Source organism: Malaya genurostris, chromosome 3, assembly GCF_030247185.1.
Source record: "Malaya genurostris strain Urasoe2022 chromosome 3, Malgen_1.1, whole genome shotgun sequence".
NCBI classification, from domain to species: domain Eukaryota; kingdom Metazoa; phylum Arthropoda; class Insecta; order Diptera; family Culicidae; genus Malaya; species Malaya genurostris.
Window position 1 is genome coordinate 262,410,005 of NC_080572.1, and position 17,417 is coordinate 262,427,421.

Genomic DNA, 17,417 nt, shown 5'->3' on the forward strand with positions numbered 1-17,417 from the left:
CAAATAATTTCACTCAATTTTTTTCGAAGATGACTCAACCGTTTTCTACAAACTCAGATTCATATGAAAAGTCGTATGCTCCCAAACAAGGTTCCCGAATTATGTTTGGTTCCGACCTCTGGTTCCGGAGCTACAGGATGATATGTGAAACGAAATAAAAATTATGTAACTCATTTTTCGCGTAGATGGCTGAACCGATCTAAGATTCAAATGAAATCTAACAATCATCTAAGATTTAAATTAAAAGTTTTAAGATTCTATAAAATATCTTGTTTTTCAGTCAGATCCAACCTCCAGTTTCGGAGATACAGGGTGATTAGTATAAAAATTAGTGTGTTAGCAGATTTGGACAGTCGATAACCAAATAAACATATTTCATTTTTTATTGTATTCAGTTTCCGTTTCGGAAGGCACCCAAAAATTTTATTCGCACTACGATTCCTCAAAGATGTCTACATTGATTTTCAAACATTTTGAAACAAATGTAAACTATACAGCTACTCAGGTGAATTTGTCTGACTTCGGTTACACCGAATTTCGAATTCCGGTTCCAGTATCGAATCGTTTCTCAAAGCTCAATCGTTTTCTCAAAAAAGCCAAATCGAATTTCAGAAACAAAAGTTCAAATTAAAATAAACCCCATTTTATCCAATTCTGACTTCCGATTCTGGAATTGTAGGATGATGAATTTTTAAAATTCAAAACGATATACAAGATGACAATCCCGAAAAGCTTTTAAGTTGGACTCAAAACTATTGCCATTTATTCGTCATATGGCCATACGAATCGGTTTGGGTTATGCCGGCTCTGGAAGTACCTTAAATTACCTTAAACTCTAAAGTGGAAATTACTTCGACATATCATGGAATGTTTAATCGATTGTTACACTTTAAGATTCAAATTCGATCCGATTTGCAGTTTTGACATAACAGAGTAATGAGTGATTAAAATCTCAAATTGCCACTAGAATAATGTCATGAAAACTGAAACACCGAAGAATATTCATGCAGAAAACACATGCGGATTGATAAAAAAAGGTATCATCTCACTGCTAGGTGGATTAAGCACGTTTTTCAAATACTAATAATATAAATACATAGAGAAAACTTTTTTAGGTTGAAAATTCCAACGTAAATAAAGGTTTGGATGTAAACGGATAATGGGCTCAGCCCCTTCAGAAATCGATGCATTTTGATGGTTTTGACTTCTACTTCCGGTGCTTCTGCAAACGGAAATTGAGAACCTGCAAAGCCCAAGAATCATTCTGATTGGAAAAATTACGATCAAGATCTGCAAACTAGAAGAATTTACTGACTAGTTCCAGGAATTCTCTTCTTTTTACCTCATCATTTATAAACATATCACGAGACTTTACATTTTAATTCAAGCTTGTGCCAATTGGCTTCGAGAACACATGTTTGTGATATTTTTGCCATGTATCACCCTGTAATTACGAAACCGGAGCAAGCTATGGGATCTTTCATTTAAATTTGAATTTGTGAAAAACTGTGAATCGGTTAAACCGAAGTGTGTATGATTCACCTTCAACTAACAAGACTTGCAAACTCAAATAGTTTTGAGGTTAATGTAACCGATTTCATATTTCTGTTTAGTGACGGTTTTCTTTATCATTGCCTGAATACCTTTCATTAGCATCAAAGCTCGAAAAAAGTCGATTAAGCCATCACCGTTCAAAATGACTGCATATTCTTGTCACGCACACAGATATTTTTTCGATCTCGGGCAACTCACGAGCTGATTCAAATGTCATGAACTTCCGAGTCACGGTTTAAACATCGGTATTCACAGTGATTACCTTGCTATCTTTCTATGAGAAAGGTAAAACATTCTAGAAGCTTCGGTTGAACATCGTTCTTCGCTCTAAACCGAATGATGGCAAGAGAAACGAAAGAGAGAACACGATTTGAAAGCTTCATACAAAAAACTCAAATTTTGAAAAAAATATTCATTCCTTATTTTGAGTAAAATATACTCAAATTTTGACAGCTTCGTCCCTTACTCAAAAATGATTAGATAGGTGGTAACTCTAGTTTAGAGTACGTGCACTTTTTAATGAATTTGAGTGGTGTGTCACTCAATTTTGAATTATGTTCAATGGGAGTGAACTGTCTTGCTTGTGTCGTCAACTGAGGTATCATAAATTAGTAGAATCTGTTGGAAATCCAGCGAAAAATGCTGTACATCTACGAAGTTTTAGCGATTCAGCTTCTGGCCAAGTTTGCATTTCAATTGAGAATTGCGTTGTGTTCAAACAAGGTTATGATATAAAGTTCACTGACATTATTACTGTTTAGTAGAAGTCCGCGGTGTTATTTTTTTAATTTCGAACAACTAACCAGGGATCAAGTCAAGCATTCCAAGCATAAACGAATATTTATTGGACAGAAATTTGAGTCCAAATTTCGGAGTTAATTGTTTTCATTTACATGACATTATACATTGTTGAACCCAGCCTCAGTTTACGTACACTTTTTCACGCTGCCTCTTTTTACGTAACTCTTTTTACGAACCAAATCCCAAATAACGTAACCTGTAATTCCAAAAAACGTAAAATTGTTTTACGAACCTACTTCGTAAAACGTGGTTTTCGCATAAATTGAAAACGATTTCGGGCTCATTGATATTCCATGGAAACCACAAGAATATGGATATTTTTAGAACGGGTTCGAAGTGTAGATTCCGAAAAATAATGTTTGAAGTGTTTCTGAAACTCAAAATGGCGACTTCCGGATCATTGAAGTTCCTAGAAAACCATTACAATATGGGTTTTTTGCAGAACTGATTTAATGAGTAGATGCCAGAAAACGGTGTTTGAACGTTTGAACGATGGTGTTTCTGAATTACAAGATGGTGGCTTCCGGTTTATTGAAGTTCCTAAAAAACCATTACAATACGGCTATTTTCGGAAAACGATATTTGAGTTGCTTCCGAAATCCAATATGTGGACTTGCTGTTTATCGATATTCCTTGAAATCTCTCACAATATGGGTATTCTCAAAACGGATTTGATGAGCAGAAGCCGGAAAATGGTTTAGTAAAATTCCTTTAAAACCCTTACAATAGGGGTATTTTCGAATTGGGTTTGATAAGTTTATGCTGGAAAACGATGTTTGAGGTGGTTCTGAAATCCATGATGGCGACTTCGGGAATTTTTTGTATTCCTCCAAAATCCTCACAATGTTGATATTTTTGGAACGGATTTGATGAGTAGATGCCAGAAACAAATGTTTGAAGTGGTTCTGAAATCCAAAATGATGACATCCGGTTTAATAATATTTCTTTGAAACCCTTACAATGTGAATGTCTTCGGAATGGGTTTGATGTATATATGCAAGAAAACGATGTTTTGGGTCGTTGCGTTATCCAGCATGACGGTATCCGGTTTGTTGTTATATCTTGAAACCTTTTACAACCTTTTACGGATTTGATGAGTAAATGCAGGAAATTTCAATGAACCGAAAATCACCATCATGAAATTCGGAACAACTTCAAACGTTTTTTTCCGGCATCTACTCATCAAATTCTTTTCAAAAATACCCATATTGTAGGGGGCTTCTAAAAATATCAATAAACCGCCAGGCGCCATCTTGGATTTCGAAGCGATCCCAAACATTATCTTCTTAGACCTACTTTTCGAATCCGTTTCGAAAATATCCAAATGATTGGGTTCTTCTAAATTCATGACAACAAGTGAGATCTGTTGTCTCTGTACGATAGATTGACTTCAAGAATAAGATGGAAGAAGAATTCGCTTCGATTTTGTCGTGAATACGGTGCCTTTTCAAAATTTACCCTCTGAGAGAGTGATAAGTTTTTGATCGTGAATATCTCTTGTTGTATCTAACGAATCAACAAAATTTTTGCTACACGCCATCGGAAATATGATCACAATTTTATGATAAAATTATCAGTTGTGTGACATAATCTCAAATAATTCAAAATTAAACTTTTCTGAAATGTTTGGTATAAACGAGTATCAAAGGGGATAATCCATAAGGCGCGTTTGCCTTGCTCGTATTTTAAAGCTCATAGCTCAGTGATCTGTAAAAGGATTTATATAATATAACTACCAATAGAATCGAAATTTTTCAACTTAAACGTGTATAGCAAAAGTATTGAAGTATTTCAATAGCACACTATTGAAAAACCTGTCTCATTTGACCCATGTCAACACCAGCCAATCAGAACGCGTTCTGAGGAAGAGAACAAATTATCTGCTGCTGTACACAAATCGTTCGAGAAAAATGTTCCGAAAAGTGGTGAATATCGTAGTGAGTTCCTCAATTTGGTCCTTCTGAATGCTAAAAATGAATCCCTACAGCATATTGATAGTTTCTTTCAATCAATTATGCAAATCCGAAATCAAATAATCCACATTAAAATTCAGTATGCGGTTATTTTTATAGCCGTTAGGACCGCCCATTAGTGAAAAAGCTACAAACGAAATCACGTAAAAAGAAAGCTCCTTACCAAAATTGGATCAGTTTGGATTCTATCGCCACTGCGAGCAGATGTATTTTGTGTCGTTTGCAAAGCTAGTTTCGCTTCCGACAAGAGCGATTACGTCACAGCTGCCAGTCATTTGCATTGATGAAAAAACAACGGGGGAGAGCATTACACAAAATCAGCCGTTCTAATGGCTCAAAAGTTTTCTAAAGAACTATTAGGATTTGTTGTTCGCAAATCGAAGGTAAAAATGCTCAGTTTAGTACAAATCTAGAACAGTTTGGTTAGATTTGTGCACTTTTTGTTGTGTGAAATTCACAGTAATGGAGATCAAGTGAAGCCTTCTTTGTTTTTGCGAAAAATGTTCCAGAGTTTAATGTCGTAGAGAATTACGCAAGTTGACCCTTCTGAATGCCAGAAACGAATCCCTATAGCATATTGATAGTTTCGTTCAATAAATTAGGCTTATTGTATCATTGATCAACCCAGCGAATTAATGTTTTCTTTATTGGAATATTATAATCGGTTGTAAAAGCTACACCTACACCAACCATATCAGTATCGCACCCACGTACAACAGTTCAGCCTGGAATTAGATGACGGAAGTCAGCGGCATCCATCGGAATTCGAATTCAACTACTCACTCTCCATCACAAACGCTTACATAAAAGGTTCTTTACAGAGCCACCATTATTTTATTATAAAGAACTATACTGGTTATTTCATAATATTCGTGTTTCAGAATGTTAAACGTAACTAATCTGTACTTTAGTTCAGGTGCATCGTTTCAAATTCTACATACAATTTCATACAATTGATCAACTAATTGATATTCAGAAGTGTTAAGGAACATGTCAATTGTTTTCGTATTCACGACATCCAGTTATGTCTCTGACATTACCCACCCGCCTTTTTTTCGCGTCGCTATAACAACAGTATTGAATAATTTTCGAACTATTTTTTCTGCACTACTGCACTACAAAAATATTGTATCCGATTTTATCACAAATAATGAATTGAAAGTCTAATAATCGGTAAAATAACATGGTGACTCTACAAATGAGATGACTATTGGTACAATAGCCCTAGTAAACTGCAGAACTCTGTCAAAAATGTTATGAAAAAATATTGTCAGCAGGCAGCCTAAAGTATCTGAAAAACCATGAGCTCTCAGTTCACGAGTCTGAATATGTTTTATCGTTGTTTTATTGTATGTTGTCCCAAATTTCCGTCTCGTAGGTGTAGGTAATGGAATGTCGGTGTCGTCAAACTTCCTCCAATCTCAGTAGTAAATTATCAACGTTTAGAAACAGTCCGTTTTCCCTTCATTTCACCAGAAAATTTTATTACAGCTTCTAATTTCCCCAATCATTATTTTGGTTGTTTACTTCCGTTCAGTACTAGTTCTCACATCAATTTTGATTTCGTCTTATTATTATCTGAATATTATGTAGCACATAACATACAATCCAAAGTTTGGAGTAATTATAAAATAATCAATAAACAAACAGCATGGCTTCGAATGGAGCGGAGTGTTTTAGGTAATCCCACAGCTGTATGAAATCGGGAGCTGTACTATAATACACATATTAGTTCCAACATCCTGCCAGATAGGTTTAGTTTCACGCGTAAACTCACTCGTTCCAGAGCAAAAATGGAACGTATGTAACCAACAACCGAGCACAGTGTACTTTCCTCCCGAACCTTCAGTTGCATACCTGATAGTACATTCTAGCATCACCACATATGAAATGGTAATCAGAGTGAATCGATTTACAGTCCACTAGAGATTCAATGGGCTTCGAAATGCACACAGACAGTCAACTACACCGTATTGCCGTTATTGCTCACTCTTATTCCAAATTATGTTCCGGGTGGGAATTGACCTTCATGGTTCAACCTTTCGTTATGTTTATTTTTCAATATGTTCGTAAGCACAATAGAAGAGTGATCAACATTCAACGAATCGAGCACCGGACGACACAAATTGAACATTGCATTACAACACTCCGTACTTAATCAAAGGTTCGAAACAATAAATTTATGTTGATTATGTCATTAATTTTGTTGGTCCCCGATGCTTGACAGAAACAAAAACTTTTTTATTGATGAGCTTTTCATTCCATCGTAATAATCGACCCGTCTGAGCGTCTAACCCAGAAAACTATTTATAGTTTCGCATTATGTCTGTCGTAAGAGCAAGAAAACTTTTTTTTAGTTTCATTTTTTTGATCCATACAGCCATAGCTTTCAGCTCCAACTTCTAGGAGCTAGGAGTGACAAAGCATGTTATTTACACTTTCACAGAAAATGATAAATGATCGTAAGTCATCGTAACTTTTTTTCATGCCCCAAGTGCCTATGCTTTATGGTCACTGTACTTGCAGCTGCATATTCCACTTGTCATGCTGTTTTTTGTCGTTTTGCTGCTTTAACGTCAAACGCAGTGTTCGGAGAACACGATCTCCACCGTCGTAAACAGACAAATGCAGGGAATTTTTCCATCGACTTCAGCGAATAATAGAGTTTCAATTTCGGACTTTCGATCAGGCTGTGTCGGTAATCTTTTTAATTTATTTACCTACGAAAAAAAAATAATTACAAGATTTATAACACAAACCAGAGATCTAAAAGACATGAACCAGAGTTAAAATCTATCTATTCAATTTTGTTTTCTACGTATATCTAGAGTAAGACTACTACTTGACCTGAATTCTTAGTTTCGTATCAGACACATTTTGTGTATGATATTTCAACAATTACACATTATATAGCGACTAGAATAATATTCAGCAAATGTGTGAACGAAAGAAAATCGAAGGCAATGTAAGAACATAATCGTTTAGATGATACAATAGTAAACATTATGAACTATATTTCAAAATGGTTAAGAATTTCACGTATACCCGCAAAAAAAAACCTCCCCAACTCAAAATACCCCAACCTAACCCAAGCGATAAAAGATTTCACAAATCCAAAATCTAACTACTACTAATAGGGTGCGTGAAATGCTCTTACTGATCCCTATCATTCTTTTCTATTTCCAACCATGCCCAACCTTGGCGTAAATTGAATCCTTTCTTAACACAAAACAACCTCGTGCAACACAAAATTCCTCCAATCCACCGAATGCCAATTGAATGTTATTTACCTGGAACCAATGTTCCTTGCTTCGACACTTCACTGATGAAAACAATTAAAAATGAAATCACACACACACACAAACAAACACAATGCCCATCGAATCAACAAACGGCACCGGGCGGAAAACAAATCCAACAGCTGACCTATTTCGTAGCACGTCGAAAATTTCGGGAAGCCCAAAAACCGTACGACGTCAAAGACGTCATGGAGCAGTACACCTCGGGACATGCAGACCTGCTGAATCGTGTTCGGAACCTTCAGTTTAGGTGAGCAGGCCAAGGCTCTCTCTCTCTCTTTTTCTTTGTCTATCTTTCTTTTTTTATATTACTGTTTCAAATTCCTTTTCAAAAATCATTGGCCTACCGACAAAACAATCAAGAGTACAAGAGTAGAATGAATTAGGCAACGCAATTGTTAGTCCGTTCCAAACATACTACCGAAAAAAAACCGCAAATCTTTGACGGCCAGACCGAAAACGTATTTCTGTTATAATTTTGTGCGGAAATGAAAATACTAGATTACGAGTTACTAGCAATGGCAGCCGAATCCCGAGCAACGTAGTTCAATGTATTTTTCATGTCCAGTACCCATATCCTAATACAACAAGACAATTTATAGATTATTTGTAAACTCTATGAAAAAAAAACAATTAAAAGAAGTGTTTGCACACTAGTGCACGTGCCAGTGAACACTTGAGTGTATTTAGTTGAGAGCAAGTGAGAGCGATTGATGCGAGGAAAACGTGATTGACTCGCACCAGCTTCTTTAAACACAAGCGCACACTCGAAATCTGTCTATTTGACACTGAGGAGAATTGCGCTTTCCTTCTTGTGCGGTGTTCGCCGGCTGTATCCTCAGTGTAGATATGAAACTTAAACGCTGATGTATCACTCTAGTGAAATGCCATTACTGCAACAGATCGATCTAAATTCACTAGAATAATGATTTAACACCTTTGTTTTACTATATTCACGTCAATATACACAACAATACTATGAAAAACGTTTCATCATACGAATTTCGAATACTTTATGTATTCATCTTCAGTGTATCAGTTTATGCACATTTTCAAAGTGGTATTGTGTATAGTGACGTGAATATGGTAGAATTAAATGCTGTTAAAACATTATTTTAGTGAAAATATTCTACAACATGTTCAAGTGACAAATTATGGACCTAAATTTATCAATCTCCTCTCTCCTTGTGAATCATTGCATTGTCTAAGTCGTAACAGTAGTTCTTTTTTCTCGAGGTATGAGGTCGCTTTTTCCTTGATTTTTGCATTCAAAATACTGAAGTCATAACCTTCCCAGCTGACTGTTGTGCCTTTCGGGCATAGTTTACCGGCTGCAGCCCACTCAGATGACGATTGTTTTGTTTCCGGAATGAAGTGATGGATCCAAGTTCCATCCATTGTCACATATCTGCGAGAAAAATTAATATAATGTGATCAAAACCTGCTCTAAATCCTTAACACGTTGTTTTTAACCGTCGGTGAGCAAATGTTGCACTCACTTTGAAAAGAACTTTCTCATGGTCAAATGATCATTCATAATTGTAAACACACTGCCTTCCGATATCTCTACGACTCCAGCTAACACACGCAATTTCAATTCACTATTTGATATAACCAATTTGTAAACCATTTTTCGGTTTCCTGGAGTATCCACCTCTATTGAATGACCAGAAGATTCACCATCATCTCTGTCACCACGTTTCAATTCAGCAAACTAATAACAAATGGTTCTCATCGATGGAGTCCGGACAACAATTTTGAAGTAATTGTTGAGCTTGTATAGCATTTTTTTTCATCAAGAAGCAATGATAAATAAATACACGAAATTGTTTTGTCTCCATTGTTTCGAAAATAACAAAAGTAGCTTCACTTAAATGGCTGTCACCTTTTCCCAATTAATCAAAAATTATGAAAATTCACACATAGTTTTTTAAAAATTGAAACTTCATAAACGGCATATGGATATGACAATGAAAGCGCCATCTATGTGTCAGTCATATGGCTCATTCAGTGATAAGCGTAATTCTTGGAATAACCGACAAATTAGCCGAAATGGTCGATTACTTCAGAATCAACTCTCTACTGGTTACTACACCCAACCCTCCGTTTACGTGCACTTTTTTACGTTACCTCCTTTTACGTAACTCTTTTTACGAACCAAACCAAATAGCGTGAACTTTTTTCACGAACCTATATCGTTAAAAGAGGTTTTTGCATAAAATGAAAACGATTTCCGGGTAATTGATATTGAATAGTTTATGAAAACCGGTGTTTGGGGTCGGTTGCGACCTCCGCTTTATGCTACTGATATTCCTTGAAAACTCCTAAAATGTGGGTATTTTCAAGACTGATTTGATGTGTAAGTACCGGAAAACGATGTTTGAGGTCGTTTCGAAATTCAACCTGGCGACTTCCGGTTTATTGATATTCCTTAAAAACCCTTACAGATTGGGTATTTTCGGAACGGATTTGATGTGTAGGTACCGAAAAACGATGTTGAAGATCGTTTTGAAATCCAAGATGCCGGCTTCCGGTATATCGATATTCCTTGAAAATTCTTATAAGTGGGATACTTTTGGAACGGATTTGGTGATACATGCAAGAAAACATTATTTGAGGTTGTTCCGAAATCCAAGATAGCGACTTCCGTGTTATCGATATTTCTTGAAACCCCTTACAATATAGACATTTTTGGAATGAGCTAGAAGAGCAGATGTCGGTAGACGATGTTTGAGCTCGTTTCGAAATTCAATATGGCGACCGGTTTATCGATATTATTGTAAACCCTTACGATATGTGTATTTTTGGAAGAGGTTTGAAGAACAGATACAAAAAAAAATTTTTTGTTGTCGTTTCGAATTCCAAGATGACAACCTTCGGTTTGTCGATATTCCTTGAAAGGATTTGATAATTAGATATCAAAAATTGTTTGAGCTCGTTTCAGAACTCAATATGGTGACTTCTGATTTATCGATATTTCTTGAAAACCCTTACTCATATTGTATAGGATTTCAAGGAATATTAATAAACCGGAAGTCGCCATTCCGGATTTTGGACCGACCGCAAATATTGTTTTCCGGGTCCTACTCATCAAACCCATTCCGAAATTATGCATCTGATTAGGTTTGAAAGCATTCACTGCACAAACTTTTTTCCGAACCGAATTCCAAATAGCGTAAACTTGTTTTCCAAATAACTTTTTTACGCACTAACTCAATTTACGAACACCCAATTAGATTGTTAATGGAGGTTCTGATATCCTTACTTCTATTTCCAAATAACCTAACTTGCTTCTTTCCTGTGAGAAACCCAGAAGATTTAGGTGTTTTTGGTTACAGAGTAATCGTTTTGTGTAAATTTTTATTTCCTTCGCCTTCGGCTCAGCAGTACTGTAGCAGTTCGAACTGGACTGCCTTTGTCACTTAGCTGCTCAACTTGAACCGCAAAGCTTCTAAACTCAGATGATCCTCCAATAATATTCCGAATTTCAGAATTAACTTGATATATTCATTCTCCTCTCCTATGCTTAATACACGCATCTTAACGTTTCCCATCGAATCCTATGCAACACTAGCGCCACCTTTCTTAAATATTTTCATCAAAACTTTCTTAAAGTCTCTGTCGTTTTTGAATATTTTTGAGCTGAATTTTCTAATGGATAAAATCCTGGTGAGTTTTCTTTTTTTCCTTCGCCTTAAAAACAAGGCCATTGGCTTCGTACCATTCCATCACCGGTTTCGCGTAATGGCATGAAGCCGATCAAAATAGAGTGTCACCTTCGTAAGACTGAAGGTAGGTGCACCTGGAGGCAACATACTCAGCATACTGATATAGTAATTTTCATTAAAAAAAATTACAATTCGATGATCGAGAAAAATCCGATCCTTTACAAATCGGAAAATGAAAATGAGTCATTTTGTTTATAAAAATCGGGAAGATTTTTGCACAAGATTTTACAACTATGAATAGAAATATTAATATCAAAAGATTCAGAAATCGTTTTTAGGATATTTCTGACCAGCAACGGTGGGATCAAAATCAATTTCGTTACAACAAAACTTCGCTAACATTGGCAACTCCTTTTGCTCGGGACTGCTGCATCCTAGTGCCGTAACTACGTATTCCGCCATTAAACGATTGCTACGAGAATCAAGGAAATTATACCACAATGTCAAAAAAAACAAATAACCTCACGGGCGTTCGCTATTTTTTCCGTATATAAATGCTAATGCCGCTGTTGCTTGCTTTGAACTATTTTAATTACTCGTTTAATTAACCACCTTAAACCCGTTTCATTTTATACATTATATTCCGCATTTTGCATTATAACCTAATTTTTAAGTAATTCCCGCTTCCAATTCCCGTGAGGTAATGTAGGGTAGTCTGTGATAAGAATATAACAAGACGAATCATCTTATCTCATGTTAAGCCCTGTTTCTCGTTGCAAATGAAAATTCAATTTGTTTTGCTCGTATTTTTCTTAAACTAACATTCTGTGTATTTGTGTATTCGTATGTATTGAAAGCGTTATTTTTTATTGTAATCGTTGTGTTATTTGAAATTATATATACCAATATATGATATAAGAAGTTCGATAATTTCCGATAAATGCAATTTCCAACAATAGAATAGATTTATAGTAATATTCGCTATTTCAACTCGAAGCTCGATTGAAAGACATTATATTTCTCTATGTGTGATGTTGTCCAGTTGTTGCCCTCGTGTATTTTTGTTTTGTTGCGTAAAATACGATAAGTTTTGTTAGAATAGACCACCATAACAGTGAACAATGGAAATAATGTAAGCTGAAAATAAAAAAAAACAAACCATGTTTCGTATGGTCCCTGGCATGCTTCCCAGTCTCCTGGTCTAGGGATTTGGTCTCAGTGATGTCAGTCTTATTGGCGAATAGGTTAGTTCAAGAAGCTTTATCATTTACAATGTGTTTCTTACCAATGAAGAGGAAAATAACAGAGGCTTTCAATTGGTTTCTTACACAATATTGTCCAATCAAATTTTGGCTTATTTTAAGGCAATGTGGTCTCAGAAATATATGTTTTGTTGAAATTGACTAAGTTTATTTTTCGTTAAAAAAAATATTAAATCTTCGACTATTTTCCCATTGTTTTGCAAGAAACGAAAAATAGACAAATGCAGAGATCGTTCTTCAAATTTTAGTTACGAAACCGGATAGCTCAAATCGTGTTTTACTACTCTGTACATCGTTCAATTATACACGCATTGCTACTAGTTCTTTTCGCCGCGCAGGTTAGTAGTCACCAAAAAGATTAAAGAGGACAGGTGAGTTAAGCAATCGGAAACCAATAAACATACTGCATGGAATGAGATGTCCCGGGCCTAACAAAAAAAAAGTCGATTTTTTACCGTGAAAACTTTTTTATTCTTCAGTATAATCTCAATTTAGAACGATACACTTGACCCAATATTTTGATGCCCTATGAAAAAAAAAGATTTGTCAAGACCTTCCAACCAGGCTTCCGTTTCTGCAATGACCTAAGCATTCGAAGAAAATTTCTTTCTCTGGAGAAACTTTTTCAGGTTTGGAAATAGATAATAGTCGCTGGGGACCAGGTCTGGAGAATACGGGGGATGGTGAACCAATCCGCTTCGCAAATCACTCAATTTACCTGTTGTTTTTTTTTTGCATGAATGCGCTGGTGCTTCTTTTTCCATAGCTTGATGAGTTCGTGATCGTGACCGATTTAATAAAGCCAGGCCTTGTCGGTCTTAGAATCTCTACTAGACCAATTCATATTGCGTTTCCTTGACAGCTCCAACGTGTCTGGATACTTAAACATTTCCTAACGACATAGAAAAAATAAATCAAAATCAAAAATAAGCCTCAGTTTTAGCGATAATTCGAGCGAAATTTCTTACCTGCGAGCATATTTTCAGGTCTACGAACAGCCAGTAGTCACTGGGACCCAAATCTTGCGAATGCGGTAGATGTGGCAGTAATGCGCAGTTTAATTCATGTAGTTTCGCCATTGTTTTGATTGAGTTGTGGCACGGTGTCTTGATGAAGCAAAGAAAACGCTATATAATATTCACTGTTGATGGTATTGCCATCTCAAGATAGTCGATAAATATTACACCACGCACATCCCAAAATACCGAGGCTATAACCTTTCCAGCCGATTGGTTCACCAGTTGCGGTCCAGACCAGATGACGATCGTTTTGATTCCGGAGTGAAGTGATGAATCCATGTTTCATCCATTGTCACATATCGACGCCAAAATTCCGGTTTGTTACGTTTCAAAATGACCAAACACTGCTCAGAATCATCAACACGTTCTTGTTTTTGGTCAACAGTGAAAAAACGCGGTGCCCACTTTGAGCAGAGCTTTCTCATAATGAAATGCTCATGCAATATAAATTTAACACGTTCTTTTGATATCTTTACGATGTCAGCTAACTCACGCAACTTCACTTTTCGATCATTCAAAAAGATTTTGTGAAGTTTGCTTTGTTTCTGGTGTTACCAGAAACCCTCATTTGGATGTCCACTGCGTTCTGCATCATTGGTGTCTTTACGACCACGTTTGAAGTCAGTAAACCAACGTTTTATTGTTGCTCACAAACCAATGAATAGAATTTCATGAAATTTTAACAGCTGTTTTTCAAAGGTTAGTATTAACTGAAAAAAGTGACTGTTATGAAACTGACACCATCTATGTGGCCCTTATTGCCTGTGTCACTACACGGTGAAAACCAAGTGAAGTGACTGTGACCCTTATTTTGGGTATCACTTCACGGTGGAAAGCAAGTGAAGTGAATGTAGGTCCTTATTACGGAAGTCGCTTCAGAGATAAAAGTAATTACTTAGATGAACTTGATGTCATTATGAACATCACGCCATTAACATTTTGTTGAAAAAAAATAGTTTTTTCCACCACAGTGATCACTTCACTATGCGTGATACTGGTAATAGGTAAAATCAAGTGAAGTGACATGTAAGTGAAGTGAATGTGAAAGTGGAAGTGAGAACGGTAATAAAGGCCTGTGTTAGGCCCGAGACTTTTCAGCCCAGTTGGGCAAAATTAAATTTTAATTTTGCACACCAATGCAATTCCAATTTTATTTACTTCATTATAACGTAAAGTCTTTTTCAATCTAGTTAACCATTCATATCAAGTTGGAGCGGCTCTCCGATTATCTTGTGGAGTCGATCGATCTTAGCCCGCCGTTTTTTGACTCCTACACACGCATTCTCCTCGATTTCTGACATCCAGCGAGAGCGAAAACTGCTCCGAGATCAATTTCCTCTGTGCTGAGCAGGCCGTATGCATTATCTCTTCTTCAATTGAAATGAAACTGTAACTTGAAATAAAATATAACTCAAGTGTAAGATTCCAATGATTTACCTTTCCAAATAAGCGACGAAAAGCTTTTGTCATTCAGTTTCAGATTCAATATGAGTCATTTAGATGAAACGTAATCAATACTTTTTTTACTATGAACATATCGAATTCTGTGGCGAATAAAGTGATTTTGCGGGGCGTTCTTCTTTATTATTTCAATGTGGAAAAAGAACGGGTAGGTAATGTCAGCGACATAGCTGGATGACGGGAATATGAATAAAACTGATACGTTTCCTTCACATTTCTTAAAATCAGTTAGTTGATGAATTGTGTGAATTGTGGAAGCTTTCTTTGTTTCAAAAATACCATTCAGCTTCTGACTTCTGAAACTGAAATCAGGAATTCAATTCTGGCACCGAAGTCAATGCCAAAACTCAAGTTAGGAACTCTGACCTAAAACTTAGTTATAGAATCCTGATCTAAAACTCATACCTTAAATTTGTTCCAAAGATCTGAACTTGAATTCCTGAATCAGAATTTGAGTTGCGAACATAAATTAAGGAACTAATTTCAGTTCCAAAATCTAGACAAGAAACCAGTTCCAAAAATCTGATTCAAATATTAGTATTCAGTTTCAGTGTCTTAATTTTTAATTCAGAACCAGTATTCTGAAACTAAATTCTTAACCTAGAATTATTCCACAAATTCGGAGGACAAGAACCCAAGTTCCAGAATTCAGTTCCCGAATCAAGCTCCAGTATTCAGCAGCTGAATGCGATTATTGATAATTTGCTGTTGCTGCTGCTAGTTGAGAGGACTATTTTTCGCCACTGTGATAATCGAGTAATATTTAATCGATTAGTTTGAAATTAACATTCGATTACTAAGCTATTCCAATACTTTGAAATACTCTATAACAATAATCGAAAAATTGATCGAGTAATCGATTAATAACAAGATAATCGATTAAAATTGAATCGAAAAGTTGGAAAATTTTACTCGATTATTGAATAATCGAGCAAAGCGAAAAATCCGACATTCCGAGGCGTACAAAAGAAAATGAGAGCTACTTGAGCGTTTGAGGCTTCACAACACGAAAAAGGTCTGTTTTTACAGCTGCTATTGGAAGGTCTACCAGGTCCAGTTCCGTCTGACACACAAGAAGAAGTGATCGATTTTCGACCATTTTATACTCGTCCAGTTAATCGTCGGGACTGATATATGCCTGTCTACCTCAAAACCGTCATCCGGGTGCGAAAAAGGCAAAAATTCTCCTCACTAAACTTTGAGAAAACTAAATTTTTGCGTTATTTTTGGTTATCTCACACTGTTGAAAATTAATCCAAAATTTGCTGATCATATTTCTGACGATATGAAGGAAGAATTATGTTGTTGTGTTTAGTACAACTCAAGATATTAACGATTCAGTTCTACTCATTCTTGAACAAGGCGGTTTTTGAAAAGGCTCCCCATATTAAGATACGACGTATTCAAGTCAAAAACAACCGCCGAAAAGCATCGTATTTCGGTGAAAGTTTATGGTAAGCCTGTTCTAGCTGAGTGAATGTGTCGGAGATGGTTCGCACGGTTTAAAAGTGGCAGTTTCGATTTTGAAGACTAGGAACGAGACGGAGTCCCATCAATGTTTGAAGTTCGTATTGGGCGAATCGCACGATCAAGACCTGTCGCTAAAGCAAGAAGAACTTGCAACATCAATCGGATTTACTCAGCCAGCCTGTTACCAACATTCAAAAGCAATGGGAATGATCCGAAAGGTAGAAAATCGGGTGCCGTATGAATTGAAGCAGAAGGACGTCGAACACCATTTCTTCATCCCTTTAATGACACAGAAAAATGGTTTATTGCATCGAATTTTTACTTTTTTCGATACCCCTGCCACCATCTCCGAATATGATCAAGTCATAAAATGAATCGATTCGCAGATTGCGACCAAATCAGTCGAATTAAAAAAAGGTACCCTTGAATTGTCAGAAACAAGTGGGCATGGGAGCGCGTAGTGGTGAAAGATGATCAGACGCGTACCCAAAGAAATTTTTCGGGGAGTGTTTCAGAACATGTTGATCAAATGTTTATTTAGTTACTTGAAAATTTTGAGAGTACATCACCCTGCTTCACTCTAACGTCATAAATGCATCGGATGAGATCCATATAACTGGACGCTAAATTCCAGCATGACCGATCACAGTTCGTTACGTTTTACTGAATCGTACTAATGTTTTAGGATCTCGTCCACGTTTACCCGTTCTTTGAGACAACCGCATTGGTATTCGATGACAAAGGACAAAGCAGACGGGCGTAGTCTTTGGAACATAACTCTATACAGTACACTGAGGTCTTCGTTTACGCGGAAATTACATACCGCACGAAAAAAAACCGCGCAACTTCGGAAATCCGCGTAAAATAAACCGCATAGCTTCCGGAATCCGCGTAAAAACGCAAAACTATA

At 36.4% G+C, this 17,417-nt stretch overlaps 1 protein-coding gene across 26 annotated transcripts in view; it reads left to right on the forward strand.

Annotated features, from left to right (window-relative positions):
- The window catches only part of LOC131438950 (potassium voltage-gated channel subfamily KQT member 1), an 892,435-nt gene that overhangs the window by 814,247 nt on the left and 60,771 nt on the right, over window positions 1-17,417 (forward strand). For 15 of the 26 annotated variants that reach the window (XM_058609372.1, XM_058609378.1, XM_058609373.1 and 12 more), the window contains one exon: window positions 7,750-7,877. The exons of the other annotated variants lie outside the window; for them this stretch is intronic. In XM_058609372.1, coding sequence (XP_058465355.1) covers window positions 7,750-7,877 — 128 coding nt within the window. The remainder of the gene's footprint in view (window positions 1-7,749; window positions 7,878-17,417) is intronic. 26 annotated transcript variants of the gene reach the window in all.